The sequence below is a fragment of the Phaethon aethereus genome (assembly GCF_964289735.1).
Source record: "Phaethon aethereus genome assembly, chromosome: 10".
Taxonomy (NCBI): Eukaryota; Metazoa; Chordata; class Aves; order Phaethontiformes; family Phaethontidae; genus Phaethon; species Phaethon aethereus.
The window spans coordinates 21,887,321-21,914,936 of NC_138586.1; the positions used below are offsets into that span (position 1 = coordinate 21,887,321).

Sequence of the window (27,616 nt, forward strand, 5' to 3'; positions counted from 1 at the left end):
TTATTCTCAAGGAACTGATTCTCATCTGGTGCAAAAAGAAAATATGAACATTATCTGAAACACAAAGCCACAATATAGCATGAAGTTACAATTTATCATGTGAACAGCTGTGTGCAAACATGAAGCAACTAAAAAAGTAAAAAATACACATTATATGCATAACATTTATGAACAGGTTTTTCATTAAATAGCCCTAGACCAGCTTGTTATATTAAGCGCCATTTGATTCGCAGCATGCTAACACAAAGCGTTGTTTAAAGGGATGCATATTTTCAATGTATACACTGTAAACTGAAGATCCACCTCCAAACTCTAGTGGCAGCATATTTTTCTGGTTAAATACTGCATAAATATTTTCTTACAGATTGAAAATGCATGTTTATAGTATGGTATAGATTTTTTTAAAGAATTGATCAAAAGGTGCAATTTTAGGTCTATGTTGAAAATTTCATATTAGGAGGTAGGACAGTAATTGTCATACCCGCTAAGAACGCTGCCCTAAAGAACTTCTAAATACTCTGAATTTTAATTAAAAAAAACCCTACAATTTTCAACTTTGTTTTTAGTACTCTCTTTAGAGAAGATTTTAAAGTAGCGAGAAAAAGTGTTAGTGTTGAGTCATAACACTAATGAGCTGCATCCATTTTACCCTTTAAAAAAAAAAAGTCAAATTCGAAGTTAATTTTGTTATATGTGCCATACTGAACAACATTCAACTGTAATTTCAGATAAAAAAGGGAAATTATATACATACACATCTTTAACCCTAGCACCAGAACACCACCTTTGAGATCATAACATAATGCTATATTTTAAACATCATATCCTGTAATAGAATAGGTTAGCAGCTTTGAAAACCATTAAAAAAATTACTCGTTGGACCTAAACTAATAAAGAAAACAAGAAAGTTTCCCAATGAAATGTTTAAAAAAAAGAAAAAAGGGACAACCCCCCCAAATTTGACCAGTTCTGGAATTTAATTTCCAGGCATGATTTTAAAATGTTATGATCAAGTGACTGACTAATACTGTCCTTTCAAAACTGCACAAGAACTTAAGACTCAGTTGCCTTTGCAAGCAATTTGTAAATCACCCCACCATATATCTGAACTGTTTTCATATTGGAGACAAATGCTGTTACTGACAAGATGGGTAACACAATCATCTTCGTTTTGTCTTCTATAGCTTAACAAAGTGTCATACCATTAATCTGAAGACATTCATCCATCTTTCTGCAAATTTAAGACATTCATCCATCCTTCTGCATTCTATAGTGCTCTTTAGGTTCTGATAAGCAACAATCATAGGGCTATGAGATCCCCTGTCAACCCTAATACTTTTAAGACTTTTAATACAAAGAATGTAAAGTTATGATTTAATATCAAGCTTTGAAACCAGGAGAAACAGTTCATGAGATTTTTTTTTTCCCCAATTAGCATATCACAGTTTCTAAATTGCTTCCTTCTTGAGATCATATATTACATTATGGCCTCTTTGTGGTGCCTCATTATATGCTGATTTTTTTCAGACGGTCTACGGAATCCCTTTTTGCAATACTCACACCTATGTGGATAGTCTTTCGTGTGTATCGATATTACATGTCGTTTAAAGCCTGACGCATCCGTAGTGCTATATTCACAATACTGGCATTGATAAACTTTTCTTCCACTGTGGGTCTTCATGTGCTTCTTAAGTTCATTTTGCTGCCTAAATCCTCTTTTACATCTTTTGCATTTAAAAGGCAGGTCCTTGGTGTGAACTGAGAGGATATGCCCACTAAGTACAAAAGGATCTGATGTTTTAAAGTCACAGTGCCTACACTGATGTATCTTTTTACCTTTATGGGTTTCACTATGCTTTTTGAGCTCAGATGGACGATGAAAGCCTTTTTCACATACCTCACATTTGTGGGGAAAATCCTTTGTGTGAACTGAAATAATGTGTCGCTTCAGGTCACTTGAATTGGTGCTCTTATGGTCACAATGTGGACACTGGTGGGTCTTATGCCCTTGAAATAATTCTGTGTGCTGCTGCAGTTCTTTTTCATCTGTAAACGCCTGGGGACAGTGCTCACATTTAAATGGCAAATCAGTCCCGTGTTTGGTTTTGATGTGAGTTTTCAGATTGGACTGATCAGCACACCTGAAGACACAGTGCTGACACTGGTATGGCTTTTCCCCAGTGTGGGTCCTCATGTGCTTTTTCAGCTCTGATGGATGACGGAATCCTTTCCCACACTCCACACATACATGAGGGAAGTTTTTACTGTGAACTGCAAGTAGATGTCTATTGAGGAGTCCCTGCTCTGCAGTTTCATAGTCACAGTATTTGCACTTGTGTAGCTTAGGCTCCTTGTCCCTCAGAATTAGCTTATTAGAACTCAACGGGCTTGCTTCTCTGTATCTTCTTGTATATTCTGTAAACTCATGGGTTTTATCAACTTTATTTATAAGTTTATGGCTTTCCAGATGATTGTGGAAACTTACTTTTTTGTTAGTTGTAAAGTCACAGTCTGTACACTGGTATTTCTTCTTAATCATGTGATCTGGATGATTCTTCATATGCCTTTTCAAGAATCCTCTGGATTTAAATTTTTTCCCACAAATATGACAAGGGTAAACTGTTAAGGGCTGTCCATCAGGACCTATTATAACAGCTGTTTTTAAACAAACAAAAACAAGTTATGAAGGAAACAAACTTACTGATTAAGAAGTTTTAAATCAGCCAACTGTTGTTCAGATTCATGCACTTACACTTGCAGCAGAGAATGGTTCAGTAGTTTAAAAACAACATTCCACAGCACCTATAGTTTATATAGTTTTGTTTTAGAAACTGCTTAAACAGATCAGTAGTATCAGATGTGCAGTGAATATATCCACGATTACTTTTTAATAGCTTACAAAATTCAAATGAATTGCATCAGCCCGAAGTGTACTGACTTTGAATCGCAAACGTTATTACATTTTCTATGCAGAGAATTGGAGGGGGGAAGGACACAGGAAATAAGCAAAACGTCATTTCTGTCTTTTAATTCGGCACCAGCTTAAAAAAGAAAAAAAGAGGAATAGTACAGGAGTAAGTGCCACTCCATGACAATACGCATAACCGTACAGTGTTTACCTGTTTGCCATTGCCTGGCCTCTCCTCTCCTCCTTTTCTTGGTTTTTTGTTTTAGCACTCTATTAGTGCTAATGCTATCACAAATCTGCAGGTATTGTGTTGCATTACCGTTTTTGTTTTCTAATCGTGTATCCAAGTTATTTCCTAGAAACAAAAATTAGACACCATAAAAAACCTTAAACAACTTTTTTCTTTGGGACTGATGACTGGAATTGCACAGCAGCATATCTACTTTTAAAAAAAAATTGCCCATTCCTCTACAATGAACATATGTAAGAAAGAAGAGTGCCAATATAACGCACTATCTATCTTTGCTGGCAAAAGTCACGAATATAATTGTTTAAACATTGAATAATTTTCAAATATATTCCTTGATTTCTCATACTTCTCAAGACTTTAACTTCTTATGAGTTACACTGGTTGTTTACTTTTATTTAACTTGGTTTTACTTCTTAACAACGGCATTATCTCTTTTCTGACTACAAAACCGTGTTAAAAAACCTGGCAGATCCTCCCAACTTCCCCACCCTTCCTCACCCCCACCGCTCTGAAGGCCTACAACACATGTAGGATTGTATTCATTTCAAAATTGTAGAGAAAGACTGTGGAGTCCTTCAATATATACTTTATGGGTATTTTTGCATTCACTGATTAGGAGAACTGACACATAACTGGATATATTTTCAAAGACAGCAAGTTAGTTTTAGCGCTGTACCAAGCACAGTTATATGTTCTTACCTGCCGCTTGACCATCTTCGTATCTCCTGGGTAGTCTTCTTTCATCTCCTGCAGAAAACGGTATTTTAGTCATTATAAATTAAAATTCTTTTTAAAGATGATGGCTTTGAAAGTTGGTAATGAGAGAAAACTAACTCAGCTAGTGAGTAACAGCTTAACTCTATCCAAACTGAGATGTGTAGTTCACAATCAGCTCGGTATCTTGTAATCATGAGCCCCAGGAAATAAAATCACATCTTTGTGAACAGTTAATATCCACTAAAGCTGTGTTTGCATGCTTACCATGCTGATAGTCTTTCCTGCTTCTCATAATTAACATGTTTGTTTCTGCAAACTTTTAACCTCATAAATAACCTCACATACCAATCCAGAAATGAGGGTATCTGAAATCCACAGTTTTTTCTTGAGATCAAAGTACTTTATCTTTCTGGAGTAGAACTAGGCAGATAACAAGACACCTTATCAGCCGCTCAGCACTCATCTATATGAGGCACTACAAAATTCTGGGAGACATTAAGTAATATGTCTCCCTGAAGTAACACCTCAAAGTATATGCCTCATTTTGGACTGAAAGTGTTTACTGCTACGTGCCAAGGCTTTGTGGTTCTAAAACATTTTAATCAGCCCAACCACCGTGCCCAGAAATATTATACCAATGAATTTTAACTAATTGTAACATAAACCATGGATAACCTGATATCCTCGTAATACACATTTAACATGCCAAAATATCAGAAAAGAATAAATATGAAATAAAAGAATATTCATAATTTGCAATATATCCTAGTAAGACACTTCTACTATTTGAAGCATGGCTGCAGACAACAAATTACCTTTTTTTTTGGTCTTCTAATCTGAAGGACTAACAGGCTTAAAACAGGTATATAAACTGAAATTATTAGGAGCATGTTTACACATTTATTCCTACTATTCCCTTTTTAAAGTTATTTCCCCTTCCTCCTAGCTGATGTAAAATACTTAAGGCTATTCTTATCATTGTAAAATCATCAACAGCCAACTTAACCATTAAACCTCACACATTCTGTACCTCTGAGCTGGAATCAAGAACAGTATAAAAATTCTGCTGATTTCCTTTCTACTTTGTAAAACTCACCATAATAGCAAGCCATTAATTATACGGAAGACAACCAACTACTAAAGTAATCTGTAACTGTTTGACAGGCCAGCATTGAAAAAAAAAACACCAATGTAAAAATGGAATCATTTTCTTCGTATTGAACTGCAAAAAAACTAGGGACCTCATGTGTAAAAGGTCACGAATGATGTCCAACTCACTTTTCACATCATTTCATCAACTCCACTAACTGACACTGCTAAAAGATCAGGAGGAGCTGTTTCCAAGTCCCTAGGGAAAGGTGAGAGATTATCACATTTCCACAGAGATTCTGGAGGCTAGATTAGGGAGAAAATAATGGAAGGGATTTTCAGAAAACATGAAGCATACGAATTCCTACCATAAGCAGCAGCCCAAGCAACAGGGACAAAAGTTTTATTCACGCCAGAATCTTCAAGCTGTGTGTCTGGAAGTGATGTAGCCTCTTCTTCACCTACAATAACTTCCATATAAACTTCATCTGCTATTTCAGCACAGCCTGGATTAAACAAGAAGAATACATCTTTAATTTTATTCTGCTCATCCTAAATTCTCCTTAATTTAATTTGCTCTCACTCCAACTGATACTCATTATATAAATTACTTTTCTTCCTTTGGCATTTAGAACCACCCCTTCCCTTAGGGGATCATTGTTTATTCAGACATCCCTTAAAAAGAGAACACATGTATCAATAAATATAAATCCAAAACAAATACCAACATAAATTCAAATACACAAACTTATAAGCTTGTAACTGATGACATTTATTTGCCACTTTGCCAGAAAGCTGATTAAACAAGGCAATTCACAGTAGGAAAACAGAAAAATGAGAAATGTGACTAACCTCATTAACTTCATCCATGGACATGTTAAATTTAATATAAATAATGAAATGATTGCATACAGTATGCACAAACTGCATTTATCCACATCACTTTAAAATAATTATAGCCTGCTTTTTTTTTTTTTTAGGGAAGATGAGCTTAGTTTTCTACTACTTCAGGCTGAAGAATCCTTCAGAAAAATTAAAAAAGTCCTTGAGAATGATGTTTATATTGTTGTACAAAACAGCATGAGAAACAAAAATGTTTCTGATTATGCTTACTAATATCTTCATCTTCCTGAGAAGAGTCCTTAACAGCCATGTAAACCATTTTTTCTCGCTGCATTCTACCAACACCTCCTTGTTCAATTACTCCAGCTACAGAATGTCCATTGTGAAAGTCACTCTCTGTGACAATTTCTGTCCCACCTTTAACAAAAAGAAGTTAAACACATTAAGTAAATATGAACAAAGCCACTGTTAAGATTAATTTCAGATTTAAGTATTTTTTTCTTATTTACAACAAAGCTATTTCATAAAACTTCAATTAAATGTTTTGACATCCATGTCTGTCATAAAATCATGCAAGTTTGATACTTTGGGCCAGATAAGGAAGAAGTTCTCTCAGTGTCTCCTGATAAATTCAAGTCTGAACAACTACTTTCCAAGAAGGATCAAGACCCTTTTATGCATGCTAGCAGTGAACTCAAGTGTGACTGGAAATGTACACCTGCCCATGCCCACCTAAAAAATTACTGTCATTCTAACCTTGCCCAGAACACAGCCTTTCAATTCGCTCTTGAGATGTGAACAGCTAATGCTTATCCCTCTTCCTCTCCCAAAAATCCTATTTCCTCACTTTGCAAAAACAGATTCTTAGGTACTTTTTCCTACAAGGATTCTAACGTGTATGTCCCAGGCTCATTACATGGGATTGAGTAGTAACTTACACGGTGGCCACACTTCTCAAACCATGACTGAACAACTGTTATTGCCAGTTATTTCAAAAGCAACATTACCTAGAGAGCCAGGCTAGCAGGGATGTAAGGTGCTGCACCAAATCCCTGGGGACAACACAACCTGAAGAGTAACAGCTGGAAAGAAGGAAATGAGAAAAACTGCCCACACAGTCCCTCTCCAGGTGACTAACAAGTGTTGGCCCACTGACTTACTTGAACAGTGGCAGAAGACCAGGTTCCAACCTGGAACTTGATACTGATACTTGAGCCAGAGAGAGGCGGCTGATAAATATTGATGCTGATGCTTAGCCTTCCATGTGTATCAGGGACTGAAGAGTGAGAGAGAAGCTGCAGATTATGGCACAACAAGCCAACACCTGCTATGTATCAAGAGTCCTTGTTCGCTACTATGAACGGTCCTGATGGAAAATGCTCAGCTAGGTGGTCAAGTCCAAACCAAGAACATTGATCCATCATTCCCTGTGTTTTGTAACTGGGAGACTTACCAAACATCAACGCTGCCCAAGCCCGTTTTTATCATTTTTGCTGAAAGGGGCTTTGGTGGCACATTTAGGTAAGTAACTAGACTGCAATGCAAATGGATGACACAGAAGAACCACGTACACCTCCATCCCACATACAAAAAGATCAAGAGACTAGTGCTAATGAGTAAACTTGAACCTTGGCTATTTGTGAAGACTGACATCTCAGTTTCTGTACTCCTTAATGCAAAGCAGCAAATGCACATTATCAACACAATCAGCTCTTTCCAAGGGGAAGTACTCGCCAGTAATGAATGGGGTAATTTGCCAGGACTACCTCCTGGCTATTATCAGAAGTACTGAGAGTAGCTCATGAGAACATCCCTGCTGTAAATTAGTTTTCAGCCGTAAGAGATTCCGATTATTCCTGCTGCTGCATTAGCAGTCTGTCCCTCAAGACCGACAACCTATCCTGAGGAAGAAACTGTATTTCAAGAACAGGGCCTGGCAATTAATGTAGAGACTGACAGATGAAACAGATGTCACAGTAGATAAGGGATGTTAAGATGCCATTTCTCTAGATCCTTTCCCCATGGCCTCAGAAAGCACGTGGTCTTTGCAACCTTTCGCATACTTGAAAGGAATTAAGGATCAAATACTGAAAATCCCAGGGCCTTACAGAAATATTCACTAACCTTCAGCCAAATTTGGTACTGTCTATTCCAAATCGGATAGTAAAATATGTTAAGTTACTTTGGCAACCTTGTGAAGGACTTGATTAACAGGCTCCAAAATCTACACTGTATCATGCTTCAAAAGGATGCACAACTCATAAGACAGCCTTAACTAATTCTGAACCCACCCTGAGAGACAGTGAAAACGAAAGACAACTGCCCTATTAGCTAGCAGTCTGATCATCTCCACAACAATCCTTTTCTGCCATTAATTTGAGATGAAAAGATTACCTGTTTCTCAGAGAAGAAAAATAAAAGGCATCATACAGCTGAAAATTTCCTGAAGCAGCAGTTCATGCTACTTGAAAAATAGCACCAGGATTGCTACTAATTGGAGGACTTTGATGATCTAATCCACAGTTCTGCCTAAAGTTTGAGATTTTCACAGCATAGCCAGGCCAGTGCTGCCAGTCTATGGGAAACGATTGCCTTTCTCCACTCCAAGAAGAATAGTCAGGCTGATTTGCCCTGTGAATGGCTCTGGGGCTCCTGGCCAGATATGTTCCACTGAGGCAGCCTTTCAGTACCTAAACGTAAAGGGTAATGTGGAAAGAGCCAGAGGTTTCAGCTCTGAGAACAGCTGTAAGGAGGACCCTTGCTTTTAGAATTTGCAAAGAATGGAACCTGTACATCCACTTGCAAAGCATCTGGAAGTGCTGCATCCATCCTTTCCAAAAGAGAACTGCAGAGCAATTCCTAGTTTCTTGGTTAGATTTGGAAATGACTGCATGCCTAAAGCCCCAGAAATCTTCCCCCTCTCTCTGTGTCAAGGCCACCAAAGACCGTTCAATGACAGAAATCCACTCTCGAGGATTTTCTGTGCTGACACACAGTCCTGCCACGTCAGAGAAAAGCAGCAGCTGAAAAAGAGCTGCACTCAACCACTTCTATATTTGCGCTTTGGTTGCCTGAAAATAAAATACTGCTAATCAAAAAAGAACTTGAGACTAATACACACCTAGTATTTACCGCATATGGGCAACCTCCACAAACATCACATTCTACAAAACATTCCCGTCAGTAGATTACATGAAATTAAGAACAACAAACAAAAAGACCCTGAAATACTTCACATTACTCTGGAAGAATACATGGAATTTAAAAGGTACCTATTTCGACATCATCTTCAGCTTCAGCTTTAAATATGTACACTTTGATAACTTCTGAACCAAAACCGTCATCTTTAGCAATATCATCATTTGTCACCTCTGTACTGATTTTCAAGGGAGTGCTTCCTATATGGTCCAATTTTTCTCCAACATCATCCACTGTAAACATAAGAGAACAATAATGAGGTTCAAACACATTTTTTTTAAAAGTCAAAGTAATCAGTAGCATCATTTTTTCCACTATTATCCCCATGCATAGTAAAGGTTTGTATTCATAAATGGCTTTTACAAAACAGTTCATCTCAAGATACTTAAAAGAGATTCCACAAGTTCAGTACTCATTCTACTGCAACTCAGGAAACACAGCAAGAATTATAGAATGAAGAACACGAGAGGAAGCTTGTCATCAAAGAGAATGTGGTAACTGGTTATGCCTCACACTATTATACTAAGAAAGCAAAAATATACCAATAAGTAAAATTAAACATCTATCAAAAAAATGTTAAAAATTAACCCAGAATTGCCTATTACAGTCTACGAGTCCCAAAAAGTTTCACTGCTCTCAGATACTGGCGACTAAAATTTAGCAGCTGAAACTCTTGGTAAGAGTGATGACCCTGAATATCTTCCCAGTGAAAGAAGTGTGCATCAAAAATTTGACATTTTCACCCTAAAAAGAAATTATGATTTTATCCACTTGAAAACTTGTAAATTAATGAAGATTATTGTATAATATACAGCTGATTAAAAGATACAGTGAAAATAAGCCCAAATACTACTATGTGAAATTGACTTCTCATTCTTTATGTATGCAACCTAGTCACTCTGATTATCTGGTCTCTATATTAAAAATGCTCATTTTATTTATACCACAAAAATGACATTCAAAGTATTGATGTGTAGAATTAACACTATTTTGGTAAAAGGGGTATTCACATAGGTATCAATATATATATTCCGAATTGCCAATACTGTGGCCACTGAACTAAGCATCTTTCTGACATACATATTGCCAACACACTCCTCTCAGCGGATAAAATCAGCTCCTCTGCAGATGGCCAACACAAACCTGTGCAACGCTTAACACCCACTGAAGTCCTCTAAATAGAGAACAATTACACAAAATGTAAACAGAACCTGAATTGAATACATTCCAGGGAAGTTGCGATATACTGCAAACATAACATTATAATATGTGCATACTAGGTTAAAAAAAACAACATTAAAATTAATATTGAAGTGACAGTAGTGTTTCGTGACTAAGAATAGTCTCCTGGATGCGGACACGAGGGCTCTGAGGAAAGGCTGGCTTACCTCGGGATGGCTGCAGTGGTTCCCAATCCCCCTCTAAGCTTCCTGCCCTCAGTGCAGTGATGACTGCTCTTGAGGAGCGGCTTTTAACTACGTCAGGCTACAGCCTGGTGCACTGAGGTAAACTGGAGTTCCTTTAAGCTCTTCTTAGTACTCCAGGCAGCCATGCAAGGTGGTTCAGAACGTGCTAGAAAAGGAGCAGATGCCTTTCCTGCAGCAGGGTGGGAATCCACCACAGCAATCCCAAAGTAAGCCCTTCCCCGCCCACGGACAGGATTCCACAGAAACACCTACCCAACTATAACACTGCCTGTCATCCCCACATTGAGAAGCCTTATTTCTACCTCACAAATCTTGGACTGCATCGGAAGAGTACAGAAGTTATTCAGGACAGAACTAGCTATAATGTAGGTAAGTACAAATAAGTATTTGATTTAATTTTAGAACCTCTGAAAATTAGATATCTTGATGAAAATTAAACAGAAAACATTAAAAAAAGCTACGTTTTAGCTGTTTCTTTTTGTAAATATGAGATTAATTGCACTGCCAAAAAACCACCAAACTCTGATCAGTAAAGAAATAAGTTTCTCAAGAGAAGAGTTTTTAATTAAAAACATTCTAAATCTCTATTAAAATCGATGCCAGCAACATCAACACCTTAATGTGTTAAAATCTGATGCATGGCGTTCACGTTACCTTGCAGGACAATGAAAACAGTAAGAGTAGGAACACCACAGACGAGAAAGCCACGACAGAGAACTTGGCATATTCCTTTGACACTTAAGTTTACCAGCATCAGGTTATTAGTACATCTTTAGATCCAGTACGGGAGCGTTACTGCATCTGCTAATTGAAATTTTTGACACTGCCAAAATGGTGTTATCAGAAGAGAGGATTATGCATCCTCTACTAACTGGAAAAGGGAAGATGCTAAAAAATACTTATCTTGGAAAAAGTATTTCCATACATTTAGTATGTTTGACTTTTTAAAAGACCATTTTCTTTTCAAAAGTTTCTTATCCAAATTCTTCAAAGTGATACACATAACTTTAATTTTAGTACAATGAACATCCCACTGCATGTATGAGTCTTTAAAGGACTGGCAGTAACTAACAGTACAAGGCAGGAGTGATTATATATATAGCTGTATGACTAGACACGCTGCCAAAACACAGAAAGAGTATTTAAAGGTTGGGTGGGAGAAATCACTGATTGTAAGCTGTTACTGTAATTTTAGAATTGGCAGGTGGTAGTGAAGTTATTTTCTAATCTGCAACTCAAGCAACATCAACTTTTTCTGAACTCACAAATTTTATAAACATAACAGATTATCAGTTTAACATAGGAAATAAGTATTTCAGTACTGGAAGGTTATTTAACAATAGCAACTTCCTCTGAGCAGTGGAGTAATCACGTATGTGTGATAAGAAGTTTCCTTTATGGCAAAAATTTCCAATTATTTAACTAATATTGGCTGACAGTAACTGTACACCACTATGTATCTGGTGAAATAGAATAAACACACTATTTCAGATTAGTTGCCTCACCAGGACATCAACTGCAATACAACAAAGATTACATAAAGAAAAAAAAAAAAGAGGCATTTTTCAATTTTACTATTTTTATAAAAATACGTATTTTCAGCCAAAAATATAAAGTATAACACATGAATATAGCATGTACGCTGACATGATGTATTCTACCATTTCAAGTAAAGCCCCCAAATCTTTAATATCCTCTAAAAAAACAGGGAGCCCTGTCTTAGAGGGGCAAACTTACAACATATTTTAAAAATGTAGTGGTTACTCCCACACCATCATCCATCCTCTGTTTTTTCAAAGATCTTCAGTCTCTACAACTAAAGTTAACGTAGTGGAAACATATCAGGAAGCCCATGTATCCAGGGCCTCCGGAATCACTTTTCTACAAAAAGCAAAAACAAAATATAACAAAATTTGAAAAATACAAACTGGACTGCGAAAACGATACTGATGTAGACTGCCATTTCTAAGACGTTGCCTTTTGTTTCAAATGCCTCAACAATAAAAGACATTGCATCGGCAACTGCTACTGCTTAAACTGCTGACTAATATGAAGTAACTGTCATGGTGTCAATCTGTTTTTTAAAGACATTTAGGTAACACGAAAACAATCAACACGGCAGGACACATCATCTTTCTTTAGTTCCAAAATATTAGGACTTTAAAAAAAAAAACAGATTGTGAAAATACTCTATTGTCTAAGTAATATGACTTCAACCAGAGACTGCTAACCCATCACTCCTAAATTATCTGATGACTTTTCCCAGTGATAGTTCTCAGGAACAGGAATGCTTACTTTATGTCAATGGAAGAATATGAAAGTGTCTTCCAGATCTGACTCATCCACCAGAAGCACTACATATTATTATCTCGTCACTTAAAATTAACTGAAAAAACACAACAGAGAACCTTTATAAATATATGCTGAATCCTCCTGAATAAACAAGGTTTAAAGGAAAACTCAGCACACTTCCAATTTTAAACTTACCTTACTTTGCTGTTTTCAGGTGTGTGATGTCCAGATTCACCGTGGATTGCCAGCTCCCAATTCATGTGATGCCTCAGCATGCACTATGCTGGTGATATCACACCCACCATAGGAGCCCACAGGGACAACATGAGGGCAAGATAAGTCCCGTGGTTTTACAATTTTTCCTGTTTTTCTGATGTCTGATGTACTTATTTTATATCCCATAGGTTACAATATAGGAGTATCAATATTAAAATGTTTAGCAAACTATGTAACACTGTATTGTAATACACTAAAAAGGAGGTGGTGGTGGAACAGTACCTTACCCCTAAAGGCCAGCTCCAGTGTTGTTCTTTGGTGGGTATGAGGTCACCAACATAGTGCATGCAGGGCCAACACACGGATCGGGAGCTGGCAATCCGCTGTGGGTCTGAATATCGCAAACCTGAAAAACAAAAAAGGGCACGCTTTAAGCTACACGTGTGCAAACTCCTCCCTGGCAAAATGGGATGTACATAGTTTTCCCACCTCAGTGTGAGACGGATGGGAGCATGACCACACTATATACATTCATTTTGTATTAATTTCCTTTTTAACAAGTCCCTTTTAAACAGGTATTCTGGAGATTAAAACAAGGGATCATGCATATCCCGTGCCATACGTTGTGAACGTATCAAAAAAAGATTTTTCAGTCTTATGCTTAGAAGGCCGATTTAAAAAAGCTGAATTCATCTGCACTGAGATAGCAGAGCGGTGATTATCTTCTAGTGAAAACTTCCAGTTACAACATCATATGCAGCTAGTTCACAGAATAATATTTACACAAAAATATAATTACCAATAGCGTATACAGTATCTACATAGGAATGCTGTCTTAAAATGGTAAAGCATCACCTTTCAGTATATTTAAACTGCAACTCCCATCAGAAGAATACGTTAAAATTCCACTCAGCTCAGTTTCACACCCTAAAATGTAGGGGTTTTTAGTTTCCAAAATGTGTTCCATTTTGGTATTCCCTGAGGGCATATCCCTCCTTTTTAGATACTAAATATCATTAAAAGACAGCTATGAAGTATTTTGAAATTCTTTAAAACTAACATTTTGATGTGATTTACATTATTAAAAAGTTCAACAGTCCTATGTACACACCCCAAAAGATAGCATAAAACTAACTTTCTACAACATTTACTAAACATTTCATTTGAGAAGTCAAAAAATATAAGCATATATAAAGAACTTTAAATTGCTTGATAAGCTGAGGCATTTATCTATCCTACACAACAGATTATCCTCATAAACATAACAAATTCAAGGCTAATTTAAAAAACATTTTAAAATATCAAAAAATGAAAAACTATGTAAGATTGATTCATTTTTGCTGAGAAAAAAATCAATAGCAGATAATTTGTTGGGCCAAGTTGGCATACCCAGCATAATACAGCCTCAAAACTTAGCAGAGGGAAGACACTCCCTTAATTTATCGAAAATGATTACTTACAACAGAATTCTAGATTAACAATGTAGCTTCCAACTGTGATTATTCAGGCATATCATGATTATACATACATATAAATCTAATTTGCTTAAAACTAGGTCTCAAACTGGCTTTGGAACATAGCAAAAGCCATCGGTAGGCTTGAGAACACTTGACAAAACTATAAATGTATCAGACACAGCTGGGGTCATCAGGTAACTATTACCAAAAGTTTAAGACGCTCTGGTCTAAGTGCAGCAATCATCATTATCAATCACACTTATCTATCTTTAGAAGGAATTCCAAAGATGACTTTACTTACAATTACAAAGGTGCAGTTGGAAATACCGCAGTTACAGAATACAACTCATCGTAAGTACTCTGTCAGAAAGGAGGAATTTTTTCAATGAAACAACTGACTGTAAAAATGGTGTTGCTTTATTTACAAACACACAGGAATTTTTCTGCTGTAGGTCTAATTTGCTTTTAGACTGAGGTTTTTTTGGTTCTTTTTTCAAAAAAACCTTTTTGACTTCTATTAGTGACATACGGCATTACAGTAACGACAGAATGATAAAAAAAAAAAAATCATTGCTGTCCATCCTATATAGAACAAAAAATAAATACCAAAAATATATTTTGCATAAGGGACACAAGTGCTACGAAATATTAGAATCATTATAATCACTGATCAGTCATGTCCTCTGTCTTGAAATCTTTAATAAATGCAGCTTGCTGTGAACAGATTGACACTTTGACACACTTGGCATTGCCATTTTTTTTAACATATTGATTCTGACTAAATAAAATCTGTTTTGACCTACTCACATTTCAGTAACTAATTTGGAGAAGTAAAAAATACAAAATGAACTATCATCCATTTTATCAAAATTGTGTAATGGTATCTTGAGTAGAATTTAACCACTGAAGAAACATAATATACCTAGGGTCCTTTCAGTAGCTTTCACTCACCAAGTAGTATAGGACCACGTAGTTTCCTCAGAGTTGAATGCTTTGTGGAAACTGAAATGGGCAGCCACTTTCCAGTATTAGAGAGCCAATCAATTAATGCACACAAGCCCTTAGTGTCCAGAACAGCACAACAGACAATAAAATGCCTATTTTAGTTTTTAATACAGCTAAACAAACAGTATTTTGTGGACACGCAAGAAAAAACTTTATGAGTCAGATATCTGAAAAACCTATCTCTTTGTTGGATTCTACTGATTAAGCCCAACATGTTATTTTTACACGAATCTACATAACACAGTAATATACCTGTGTATTTTAAAAAAAAAGTATTATGCTCAAAATATGTGGAATGTTTAACTTTTCAATGTGTTTTTCTTAATTTCCAGGAGTATCTGGTTTCAGACACACAAATATACACACTCATTCACTCAGCAGCATGAATGTCATTCTCTTTCTTGCTGTATCAGCGCTAATGGATTTTTCATCAAGAAAACCCAAATCCAGACACCAAGAATTAACTGGCCAACAGACTATTATTTGAGAGTTCCAGTACAGAATGCAGCAAGAGTCCAGTTATAGTAACTTCTCCCCACCAGAGCAATTCTACTTCAGATAATCTCCTGTTCATATCTACCTTTGTTTAACTTACAAGATATCATTAAGTAGTCTTCAGATGTACTCTTGCCATCATCATCATCTTCTGTTTTTATAGTCACTGTGGAGCCAGGAACAGTACCAGCTGCTTGAATGACTGCTTCAGAATCTGAGTTCGTTACAAGAACTTCTTCTGAAACCACTGTAGGTGAGTTGGCTCCTGAAACAGAGTCTTGCACCACGTGCTCCAAATGTCCGTCAGGACCTGTAACAAGGTCAGCCACAAAAACCTGATCGGGAACTCTAACAGTTTCTGTTATTAGATCGGAAGTCAAAACATGATCACTGGTATCTAAAGCTTCTTCAATAGCAACATCAGCTTCCAAAACAGAATCGGGAACAATTACACCTTCTGTTACAACATCGGTTTCAGTGATGATGTCAGGTCCTTGGACAACTTCAGCTGCTAAGCCATGATCAAGTGTTATTCCATCATCGGTAACAACATCAGAAACTAGGACAGCTTCGGGGACTGATACAACAATATGGTCTCCATCAATATGAGCAGTGCCAGCCATTCCAGCCACTATGAAACAATTATGAATGAGGAGAAAAATGTTAAAATTAGTGCATCAGCAATTAGTTTCATCTAAAGAATGGAGTAATTGTATAGTTAAGTTAAACATGGATGTACAGATCTGTTACCTTTCAACAATCCACACTTTGCACTTCACCTGATAAAGACTATCCAAAGCAGCCTGTATTCTTTAAATTAAGAAAAACAAAACATGCCGCTTCTTTAAGAGGTAACGTGGAGTTTGCCCCAAATTTAGGTTTTACAATGCTGGTACATTAAAAACGACAGGCCAGTTTTCAATCTCATCTTTTCTTAAATTCCAGTTAGAAAACATTTGATTACAGCAGCAATTTGAACTCTCACAGAATTCTTGCATGACACTGGAAGTGTGGTAACAATACATTAACTGCTGTTACAATAAATGGACTCTCATCCTTTAGACTGCGTGGGCCTTGATAAAAAGAAACACTCAGCTACATGCAACTGCATGCAACATTTACAACACAATTTCCAACAACTTGCCACGTTGCAAGGAATTGCTAGAAGCAGAAACCTGTTTTTCATTAACAGACTTGACTGGCCAGTCGTATTTGCAGACTACTTTTCTATACATAAAAAAGAATGCACAGTGTATTATTTTAACACACACATAAATAGCAGTTTTAGTCTTAAAGAATAAAACAATAAAATAGTTCTTATCAGAATGGAAAAAAAATTATTCAGTATTGTACTGCAAATGCCATTATTTTGTTACACTCGAGGGATATTAATTCATGATATAACAAAGACATAGTCCTTCTCAATAGTTGGGAAGGTCATCTCTTGTCATAATGCAGAAATGGAGACCCACAAAGAAAAGAGTGGAGATTTCTTGCTGTCCCTTCTCTCAACCTTCAAAATGGAGGTTACTTAGCACTGCCACCAAAAGAAATAGTATTAATTAAAAAAAAAAAAAAAAAATCAATTTAGAAACAAGTTTTCTTACATCAGTACAGTCTCAGGACTGATGTTCTTGACAGAAGACTTCTAAGCACATGTGAACATGCAGATTTAGCTAAATCTGTAAATGGTTGTCTACGTGATAAGTTATCTGTTGTCACACAGACACATTACTTCCCAACACATTTACTGAAATACCCTAAAGGAGAACTGGAGACAGTAATCAAGGTAAGCACACAAAAGCTCAGATGTTGTTTACATCTTGTACTGGATGCTATTTACAGCTCCTGTATGCGGGAGATTAACAACTAGTCAATGTGATTTCAAGCAGAATCGAAGGCACCACAAAAAACCTGAACTCCAGATAACATTTTCTGTCTCATCTAGAGCACTTTGGGCCACCGACTTAACTTCTTTTTTTATTCAGAATTACTTCAATATTTTGGAGTAAGTGACTATTTCAACCAAAGTATACAGAGACATATTATACACCACCTTAAATTTTGAATTTTCTCAAAAAAGCCATGCAAATAGCATTATTATATTAGTCAACTCTACATCTTGGTATCATTCATAAACACACAGCAAAAAGCTGAAAAACAGTCTTGATTTCATTAATTGTTTTTAGTAGTTAAAATGTTTACCAAAATCCTGCATAATCATAGTGTGAGGCATTTTGGATTCTTGTGTTTGCAATCCAAGACTTCCACCACCCGGATCCATATTCAGATAAGTTCATTCACAAATAACTGCAAGAAAAGCAAAACCAGGATTTATGATGAACAGCGTTATTGTGTTGATTAGCTTTACTGCATTAATGTGTCACACTGACAAACACAGAAAATTATTTATCCAAAACTTCAAGAAAAAAAGCCCACAAGTACTTCATACAATTCACTTTGCTTTATTCCTTTGGATTTTATATTTTTTGACCTAAAAATCCTGAAAATGTTTCCACCCATAAGTAGTCCTATAATAATCAAAAGAATTACACATGCAAGTGAAACCAAACAAGTCCATAATTCTTGGTCAGGACTTAAAAGGGGTTTTTATGTTAAGTCTTTGCTTACTGCCGGGCCTAGCACAGTTCTGTTTATAACCTGTAGAATTTAGCTGGAAAGTGCTTTCTAGTTACCCTCAGCATGCAGCAGTACAGACTTCAACATTGTTTTATTTCTAGGAGCAGTAAGCACAGGAAATGCCAAAAGCTTCCGTTTTCCCACTACAAACTGAACATTAAAATATTCTTACAGTGTTATGAGACTGTCTCCATAGGGTAACAGCTCACTGACTGACAGCAAAGGTCTCACCTGCAATACCAGCAGTAGCATCAGGCCATAGCAACAAACCAGTATTACACGTTACTAAGCAGCTGAACCTACTTACAGGTAACTTCTTATATAGAAGCAGAAACTTTGTCAACAAGCAAGTTAACTTTGCCTTAAAGAATCTGTAGCTCATTGTCTGTAGAAGCAAGAAACACGTGCTATTACTAACTTCATGCCTTACCAGAAAAACAGATATCGGCAACCAGGCACGAAGAAGTCACCTTTGCTCTATCCCTGTCTGTATATACTCTTTAACTAATTATCAAGCCTGGCGATTATGGATCTGTGGAGCCACATCGAAGAAAGTTGAGAATTTCATTGGGAGTACCAATTTTTCAGATTCTTTCACAATTTTGTATCTATCAGATATTTCAAAACAATTTTTAATGTGTAAAATTAATTGAACGTTATGTTTAATTACAGTAAGTTTTGAAAAAGATGTGTAGTACACTAACTTTAGGAGAACAAAGGCACTGAAGCTGATTTTCTCTTCCAGTGGCTGTGTATGAACCCCTCTGTATCATCAGAAGTCTGACAAAAGGCCTGGTAGAAAATTTAATCGGCCCTCAGTTAGATTCGCATGCACAGCGCAGACCTACCATTGTAACAGGCAACAGCTAAGCATAACGCCAACTGATTTCAACGTCCCCACTGCCATGATACTTACTGAAGAAACGACAGTGCTCAACAGACTTCTGTGCTGACACCTCTATTTACCATTCCAGTGTTAGGAGTGTACTACCCATATTGGTTGACATTTTATTTCAAAACTGTCAGGTTACTCTAGAAATCTTATCTTCCAACATTGTCCTTTCTGTGCTGCCTCATTTCTGCTGCCAGGGAAAAGCTGGCCCTGCGCAGCTATCTGCAATATCCCTCTAACAGAAAAACAATCCTTTAAACCTTCTGATAGAACAGACCCGCCAACTCTTTCTAAACTCCCCCCAGTTACATCCTTAGCTTGATTTTCTTTCGTTTTTGACAATTGCTTTGGCTCTTCTGATTTCCCTTAATGGTTAACGGCTTCTGTTTCCTGATTTCTGTTTTTCAGACTTGCCTATTTTCCTCAATCTTTTAAAATTACACCCGTTCCTCAAACTTTGCCACACAGCCATGCCAGTTTTACTTCTGAGATTCTCGCATTCATTAAAATGCAATTCCAATTACATCCAAGAATTTTCACCCATGGACAGTAAATGTTGAGCTTCTCACTAAACTCAATTTTACGAAGATCTCAATTTCTGGTATTGTATCTGTCTTAAGGATGCTGAATCTCTCTTTCATAAGGTATAGTGACACAAACTTGCTCTCAGAGAAAGCATGTAACATTTCTTTGACAGTGCGTTTCCATAAAATACAAGACAGAAGGATAAATTAGCATTCCTCCATGTTACCTGAATTGCTACTGAGCATTAAAGTGTGGGGATTCTGAATTATTCTGCAATTTGCTGCAACCCAACAGACTTTTACGCAAGTTCTCAGCACAGATGAAGCAACTCTGTGGAAGCAGCTACAGGAGTATACAGAGGGCAAGGTTTTCATAGGTGAAAAACCTTTAGCTTAAAAATAATCTCCATTGCACAAGACTAAAATCTTGTACTTTCCTGCCCTCTCATATCCAAGAACTGGAAATAACTGACAGTATCAGACAGAAAATGAAGAGTTTTAGGAGTTGTGGGAAGTAAACGCAGAGTAAGTGCTCAAGTCAGAACTACCTGGAACTGGGTGGCGCAGAGATGAATAGGGAAGCACAAATGCTTTTAAGAGCAAGTCTCAAAAATACAGTACTTTTACCGTTGTAGTACCAACCTTGATTTTGCTCTTCTGGATCTCATAAAAAGTTGACCCCTATCCTACCACAATTATTTGTTTAAGTCTGCGCATCTAAATCCAAAATACGATAAAATCTTCATGTATTTTGCAGCACATCATCTTTGACAGCCCTACTGCAATGAAATACATGGCAACAGTGGTAAGAGCTAATATAGTCAAGCAAGGAGAAGAATAAAATAAGCTGTAAGAATAAATGGCTTAAGTGCCTGAAATCTCGGAGATACCTCTAAGCCAGAATCAAGGGACCCAGAAAGAGCCAGGACCTAATACCACTTGCACTACTGCACTAATCCAGAAGTAAACTAAACTTTGCAGTAGATGTGACATTAATTTCTCTTAAAACATTAAGCCCTATCAATAACAGGCACCAGAGTCCCCGGTAAAAGACCCTAAAAACCGAGCAGATGTAAGCATCTTAATGCCAGTTACTATGTTTACTGCAACACTTGTGGCTCACCAGAACTGACAGCGCTGGATCCTTGGTGCCAAACCAAACCGCCATCGAGAGGAGAGGTGCTGGCCCTCGTCAGTGCCAAGGGCCATGCCGCACTGGGCTGACCCACAGAATCAGGTGGTCTCTATCGCATCAGGCACCAGGCTCGGTCTGCGCATGGAAACTGACGTCATTCCAGATGTCATTCAAGCCAGGCAGAAAGCCATCAAGGTGAGATGATGTGAAAAGTCAATTTTGGTGCTACATTGCTTTGCCTCCTTCTTTATGATTGCGTTAAATGCCTTCGCTTCAGCGGGTGATGCAGAATGCCTGCTCTGTGCAGGCCAAGACACACATGCCAGGTGGGTACAATTTTGTGTCTGCGTTTTTTTGTATGAAAAAATACAAAACAGAGTAACAAGAGAAAGCAGAAGTACGTGGAAAACACAATCCATGCTTACTCCATCTTCATTGTCAGGGAAGGACTGCACAGGGATTATTCCTTCTTTTATAACTCTTGAAATCCTCAAGCGAAGGAAGCAGCAAGCAGTCCGCAATGACGGCAATGTCAAGAAAAGAGTCACCGATCCACCCCAAGGAGGTTTCAACTTAACTGAGAATACAAAAGAACCAAAGAACTGGTATCATCTAGTGGCACTATTATCCTTTCAACGCATTCTCTCTGTATTATCTGCTCAAACCTACCTCTCTCAAATTGTCTTTAAAACCTACTTCTCTCAAATTGTCTTTAAAATCTACAATGCTAATTCTTGGGGACGACAACGACATAATGTTCTTCTTGCAGAGCTACAAGAATTCCCCAATGTAATTTCTTGATGATGCCGTAACAGAGTAAGTTAGTTCCACAGACCAGCAAGTATTATAAAAACACAAATCAAACATTATCAACAAGGAAAGTAGTCAAAGACTTAACTAACCAATTCCAACCAGACAATCAAATTTCAATGTAGTTTTAAGTTTTAGCTCTAAAAATCAAGTTACTTCACCACTGTTAAGAATTACAAAGCAACCTCAGAACCTTAATGCAATGCTCTATCATTCCTAAATTGTTGGCACAGCCTTCTGAAACTCTTAACGTAGCTAATGAATACTTACTATTACAAAATAAGACACAGCTCTAAACCACTAAATGGCTAACTTAGTACAGCAATTTCAGAATTAATGCAATACTCTACAATTTCCTGATCACTGCCTTTACACTCAGATAATCCTTTTTTTCTAATGTAATGGATGCAAAACAATTATCTTAAATTATATAAACCTGAGATTACAGGAAGAATATGCTAGACTTTTCTTCCTTCTTAATAAGCAATTTAATGTATTTTGAAATTATGTAATTAAGACACCCAAATACATTACATACTGTGCTACACAGAAAATTCAATACAAAGACTACAATTTTAATTTAAAATTTCTGCAAGGAAAGCAAATTATCACTACAAGGAGAATCTTCCCAGTAGCTAACACGACTATAAAAATTACCAAAGTTACAGGATGGCACCTTCTGTCCACGTAGTACTATGAATACCTTAGATTTCCACTAAAACCAGAGAAGGATGACGGCACACTAGCAACAAACATGCTGAAGCTGCTCCTCGGTTGATGCAGCTGGTATCCAACCATTACTTCAATATACTCTTCTAAACCCTCAACGCAGACAAAGGACAGAGTTGCATCAATTATGCAATCACAGATTTTTTTCTTTTTGTCTACTTTTGGGTCTTAAAGGAATGCAGTGACAGCAGGAAAACCCCTTACTGCTAATACTGGAACAATTAACAACAGGTAAGGCCTACAATTCTGCTTACAACTGGGTATTTTTGCTCATAGATTTCAGTAGTGCAGATGATTTCATTTCACACACTCCATGTGTATGCAAATCTTACTGGAAACAGCAAAAAATGCAGCACAGTGATTAACTGTGGTTCTTCACAGCTTCTTTCTGTAGTACACCATGTTATATACCCACACAATCATAGAAGAAATGGTTCAATCACATTTTAAAAACGACAGAGAACTAAGGCACAAAGCCACAATTCTGTATGCTGTCATAATCCTGAACTTACCCATACCTCCCTTGACTCTATTAAGATCTCAAGTTTTCCTTCCCAATTCCCCTTCTCCTCTGTGTATTTAGAAGCAAATGCTGTGAAAATGCTTTATTAGCATCAGTCAGTAAAATAATCACTCTACAACATTCCATTAATATTTTTGTAATTTTTTTAAATTATAGCATGCTATCTTGCAGCAGGAAGGAGTACATGACCATCAGATCCCAAAATTAAGAATTTAATGAAAGCTAAACTGAGACTCCCAAAGCAGCATCTCAAGGCTAAATTTTAAAAATATGTAAGTACCTGATATTGCTTTGCTTTTTTCAAAAAATACAGTCCTCTTTCTAACTAGCTTCAGGAGAAGGTTTATTTTAACTGATTTCAGTTATTTATGACAAAGCTCTTAGACAGGGTTCAGCTGAGTCCCAGCAATAAATTTTAGAGCAAAAAAAGGGCTATGTGACCTCACTATCCACAGGCAGCAACACTGCTGTAAATTACTACTGTAAACAGTATTTTTTTAAAAATCAAAGATAATGGTTGGCAGTTTGTGACTACCTAAGAACAGGTACTTCTAATAGCAACACTCAATTGTGAAACTGGTAAAGGCCCAGGCCCTTATAAACATTGCTCTTAGTACACACGTTGATTTATTCTTAGCTCACTCTTCCCATAAAAACATCACAAAATAACCATTAGTATTTTAATTTTCTTTGAGAAAGCTTTCAGGAAACACCCTAAATTGAGAGATCTTCAGCAAAGTATTTTAAGGAGGAGGGAAAAAAAATTAATGCCTCAGCACTTCTACCCTTTCCAGAAAAAAAAGGGTGTCATTCTTGTACCCAGATGTACAACGAAGCTCCCAATCGGTATGCTGGCTTCCAGGTATTGTTGCCGTATTTCAAATTTTTATAGCATAAGAATAGGTCTACAAAATGCCAATTACAACTTAATAAATCTAGATAAATAAAGAGTATGTATTTAATACATGTTATTACATACTAAACAGTGTGGTCCCGCAAATGCTAAGCATCCCTCCAGTTTACACATAAAATTATACCCAGTATGTCCAGGTGACACATTTTCACATAAAGCATATTTGCATGGTTAGCCCCTAAGGGCTCCTTTAAGGCACTGAATTTCTTCTGAATAATATTTAAGTCTTGTGTAGACATAATAAAGTAAAACATCGCATCATAATTTGTCAGGTGTTCCAGAGATTCGTAACCTGCATTTGACATTTTGATTAAACCAACCGGACCAAGCTCAGATACAAAGCAACGTAACACAATGAATAAGCTTCTATGGAATTAAGAAATCCAAACCAGAAGTTTTCTATCTTATCTTTTAACGTTCAAGTTCAAGAAGAATACAAGAGAATTATCCATCCCTGAAAACACCTGAGGTTTTGTTTTTTTCCCCCCCCTAATTTTTAATGCAGCAACCAATAGAAATACAACAACAAACATCCTGCTTACGCAGAAATCTTAAGCAGAACAACCCACTTCATAAAATAATGTGCAGATTAACACAAGCCCTTTGCAGAAAAAAGACCGGGTATGAAAAACTAGCATATCCATTTTGAAGTCCTTTATTGTGTCCACCTATAAAACATCCACAGAAACTTACACTCTAAATTCACTTAAAATGACAAAGGCAAAACCAGCGAATGCGATTTTGTCTCTACTGCCTGAAATGCGCTTCAGGCACTTAAATAAATTCATAAAAAAGACGAATTTACATCTACGTGTTACACACTCGGCAGCCACATATCGTCCCACAACAGAAACCGCAGGCAGCGAAGGGCGACAGCTACCTAGCGGGGCTTGCGCGGGTGCGGAGGCGCGCGGCAGCGCAGCGCGGCCCTCCCGCGCGTGCTCGCGGAGCAGGCGCGCCGCCGGCAGCGGGAGCGCGGCGGTGGCGGTGCGGGCCCGCAGTGCCGGCCGGGCAGCCCGGCGCGGGGCGTCTCCAGCCCGCAGCCGCGGAGCCCTTGACTCAACCGCAAAGCGGCCGGCAGCGCCCCGGGCGGAGCCGCGCCGGGGGAGGAGCGGGAGCGCGGAGACAAAGGAGCCCGCGGAGGGAGGCGGCGCAGCCCGGGTTCGTGTCCCCCCCGCGCCGCCGCCGCGGCCTCCCCTCGGCGCAGCGGCCCCGTCTGTGTGCCCCGGGCCGCCGACCGGTTCCTGGTCCGGGAGCCGGATAGCCGGCCGCGGGGCGGGGATAACCCCCGTCCCAGCGGCACGACGGCCCGCGGAGCCGCAGCCTTCCTCCGCCCCGCCAGCCGACATCTTGTTTTCCGCCATTTTCTGGCCGCCCGAAAAGGCCCCTCAGCCGCAAGGCCCGCCGGTGCCGCCCGCCCGCGCCCGCCCGGTGCAGCACCAGCCGGCGGTGGCCGAGGCTCGCCGACCCGCCGAGGGGCGGCTGCGGCCGGGCCCACCGGCAGCCGCGGCGGCGCCGCCAGGCCTCGGGCGCGGCCTGCGGTGAGGCCTAGCGGCCTCCATTGTCCCCGTCCCCCGCCGGCCTGGCTCCGACGCCTCGGCTCACCTGTGCGGCTCCCCGCGCCGGGCGGCCGCGCCGCGGGCCGGGGCCCGGGGGGGGCTGGGGCCGCAGGACTCCGCCGCCGCCGCGGCCTGGCATTCGGGTCCGCCGGATCCGGGCCTGCGCCAATCACAGGCTGGGCCGGGCGGCGGGGCGCGAGCGCGCGCGGCCTGCTCCCCTCCCCCCTCCGCCCGCTCGCTCGCTCGCCGCCGGCCTCGCGGCGGCCGCCGCACGTCACTGCGCGCCCCGCGCGCCGAGCAGGCGCACCCGCCGCACCGAGGCCGCTGCCCTCACTCTCTCCCCGCGCCGCCGCGCGCGCCTGTGCGCGGGGCTGGGGGGGGGGGGAAGCCGTGAGGGGGGCAACCGCCCCCTTCCCCCCCTCCCCGGCGCCGTTACCGGCGCTTCTGCCGAAATGGCCGTTTTTCTGTGCGCCGTGCCGAAGGCCCCGTCTGTCCACAAAGACATGGGCATGCCGCAGAGCACGCGACAGCACGCGGGCAGGGAAAAGGTTACTGGAAAGCCCCAATGGACCGGTATGGCGTCACCGGCCTCGCCGCCACCCTTAGCCTGCGAAGAACGATGAAGGCACCTGTTACCGGCCTCGCTTCGTTACTGTACCGTGACGTTAAAGGCACGGGGTGCGCTATTTAAAGTACATTCTTGCCCTGGTCGCCAGCATGCAATTAACAACGGAACACCCCGCCCGGGGAGTAAACGGGGAGAAACTGCTGGCATAAACCACAGTATTTTCTTCACCCTTTTTTTCTTTAAATCGTTTTGGGTATGGCTGTGTGAATACCAGTGTCTCTACCCAACCAGTTGTCGTAATAGAACATTGGTAGGTCTAGGAAAAAGGAAAAAATACAAATTAAAGTCTTCTAAAGAATTCTCTGAATACACCATGGTAACCACATCATTGTTCAAGACCTAAAAAGGGCACACGCTTCTGAGTGTAAATATGCGAAACCTTGGGCTAGAGAAGCCCCTAAATTCTGTTCTCTGATTTAACTAAATGGGTTGTAACTGTTGATTTTCCTAAACCTGCTTGAAGCTAAGAGTATTTTACCTTACGCACACTTCTGGTCTAGAAACAGGCTTCCTTACTGGGTGCACGAACTGATTGTAGTACTGTGAAATTAAATTAAATGTACTACTGCGTAGTACGTTTGAAATTAATTTTGGTCATGGGCAGTGGGATTCAGTTCCCTGGATGTCTACTAGGATGTCCAAAATGGATACGGTGGATCTAAGGACCTACGGAAGACTTGCCCCCTTCTAGCACAGCAGCAGGACATCAGATGGAATGCCACAGAGCGTAAAAATAGCACCGGGCAGCTACGTTTAGGTAGCAAAATCTTGCAAGTAAATCTCATTTTGCACTACTCTGTTATAAACTGCAGTTAAATACAGAGTTACAGGGTTTTTTTCTTCTGTATTCTTAGAAGATTCTTATTCTTGGACTTTCACCTCCTTAGCATAGACCTTGGAGACCTCTCCTACATTTGACCCTCCCTCCGCTTTTTTTTTTCTTTGAAGGGGCAAGCAATAGAATAGCGGGGTAAAGCTGTCCACGTAACACACCACACACCAAAGTAAATACAGTATTAAGAAAATTCTAGACAGTTCTTCCAGCTCTAGCAAAAGATAAGACATTCTAATGAGAAAATAATTTAAAACTAATCAACATAATTAAGGAATGAGAGGAAAGATGCCTGAAAAAGGTAATCACAAAACTGCACACCTAGGGAAATGGTGGGAGACACTCTCACAAGGTGATACAATCAGAAAAGCAGAACTACAGTGACATTAATTATCCCTTTCTTCAACAAAATCCCATCTGTGCTGGATTCTGTCTTCTGGAGTAATATCAAGGGAAATCTCTCTCAAAAAAAAGCATAAAATAGCAACAAGCAACAACAAGGCTACTGCCAACAGAGTGACACAACATTCAACA

The 27,616-nt window shown here is 39.1% G+C and overlaps 1 protein-coding gene across 2 annotated transcripts; it reads right to left on the bottom strand.

Annotated features, from left to right (window-relative positions):
* Positions 1-1,477: 1,477 nt before the first annotated feature.
* ZNF711 (zinc finger protein 711) lies at positions 1,478-18,181 on the bottom strand (the record flags this gene model as incomplete). 2 transcript variants are annotated; one of them, XM_082004266.1, is made up of 8 exons in its annotated part: positions 1,478-2,655; positions 3,120-3,263; positions 3,858-3,905; positions 5,333-5,470; positions 6,078-6,224; positions 9,080-9,238; positions 15,998-16,528; positions 18,103-18,181. In XM_082004266.1, the coding sequence occupies 8 exons, from the start codon at positions 18,179-18,181 to the stop codon at positions 1,478-1,480; spliced, it is 2,424 nt and encodes an 807-aa protein (XP_081860392.1). The 2 variants fall into 2 exon arrangements, with proteins under 2 accessions (XP_081860392.1, XP_081860393.1); XM_082004267.1 differs by lacking the exon at positions 5,333-5,470.
* Between the last annotated feature and the right edge of the window lie 9,435 nt (positions 18,182-27,616).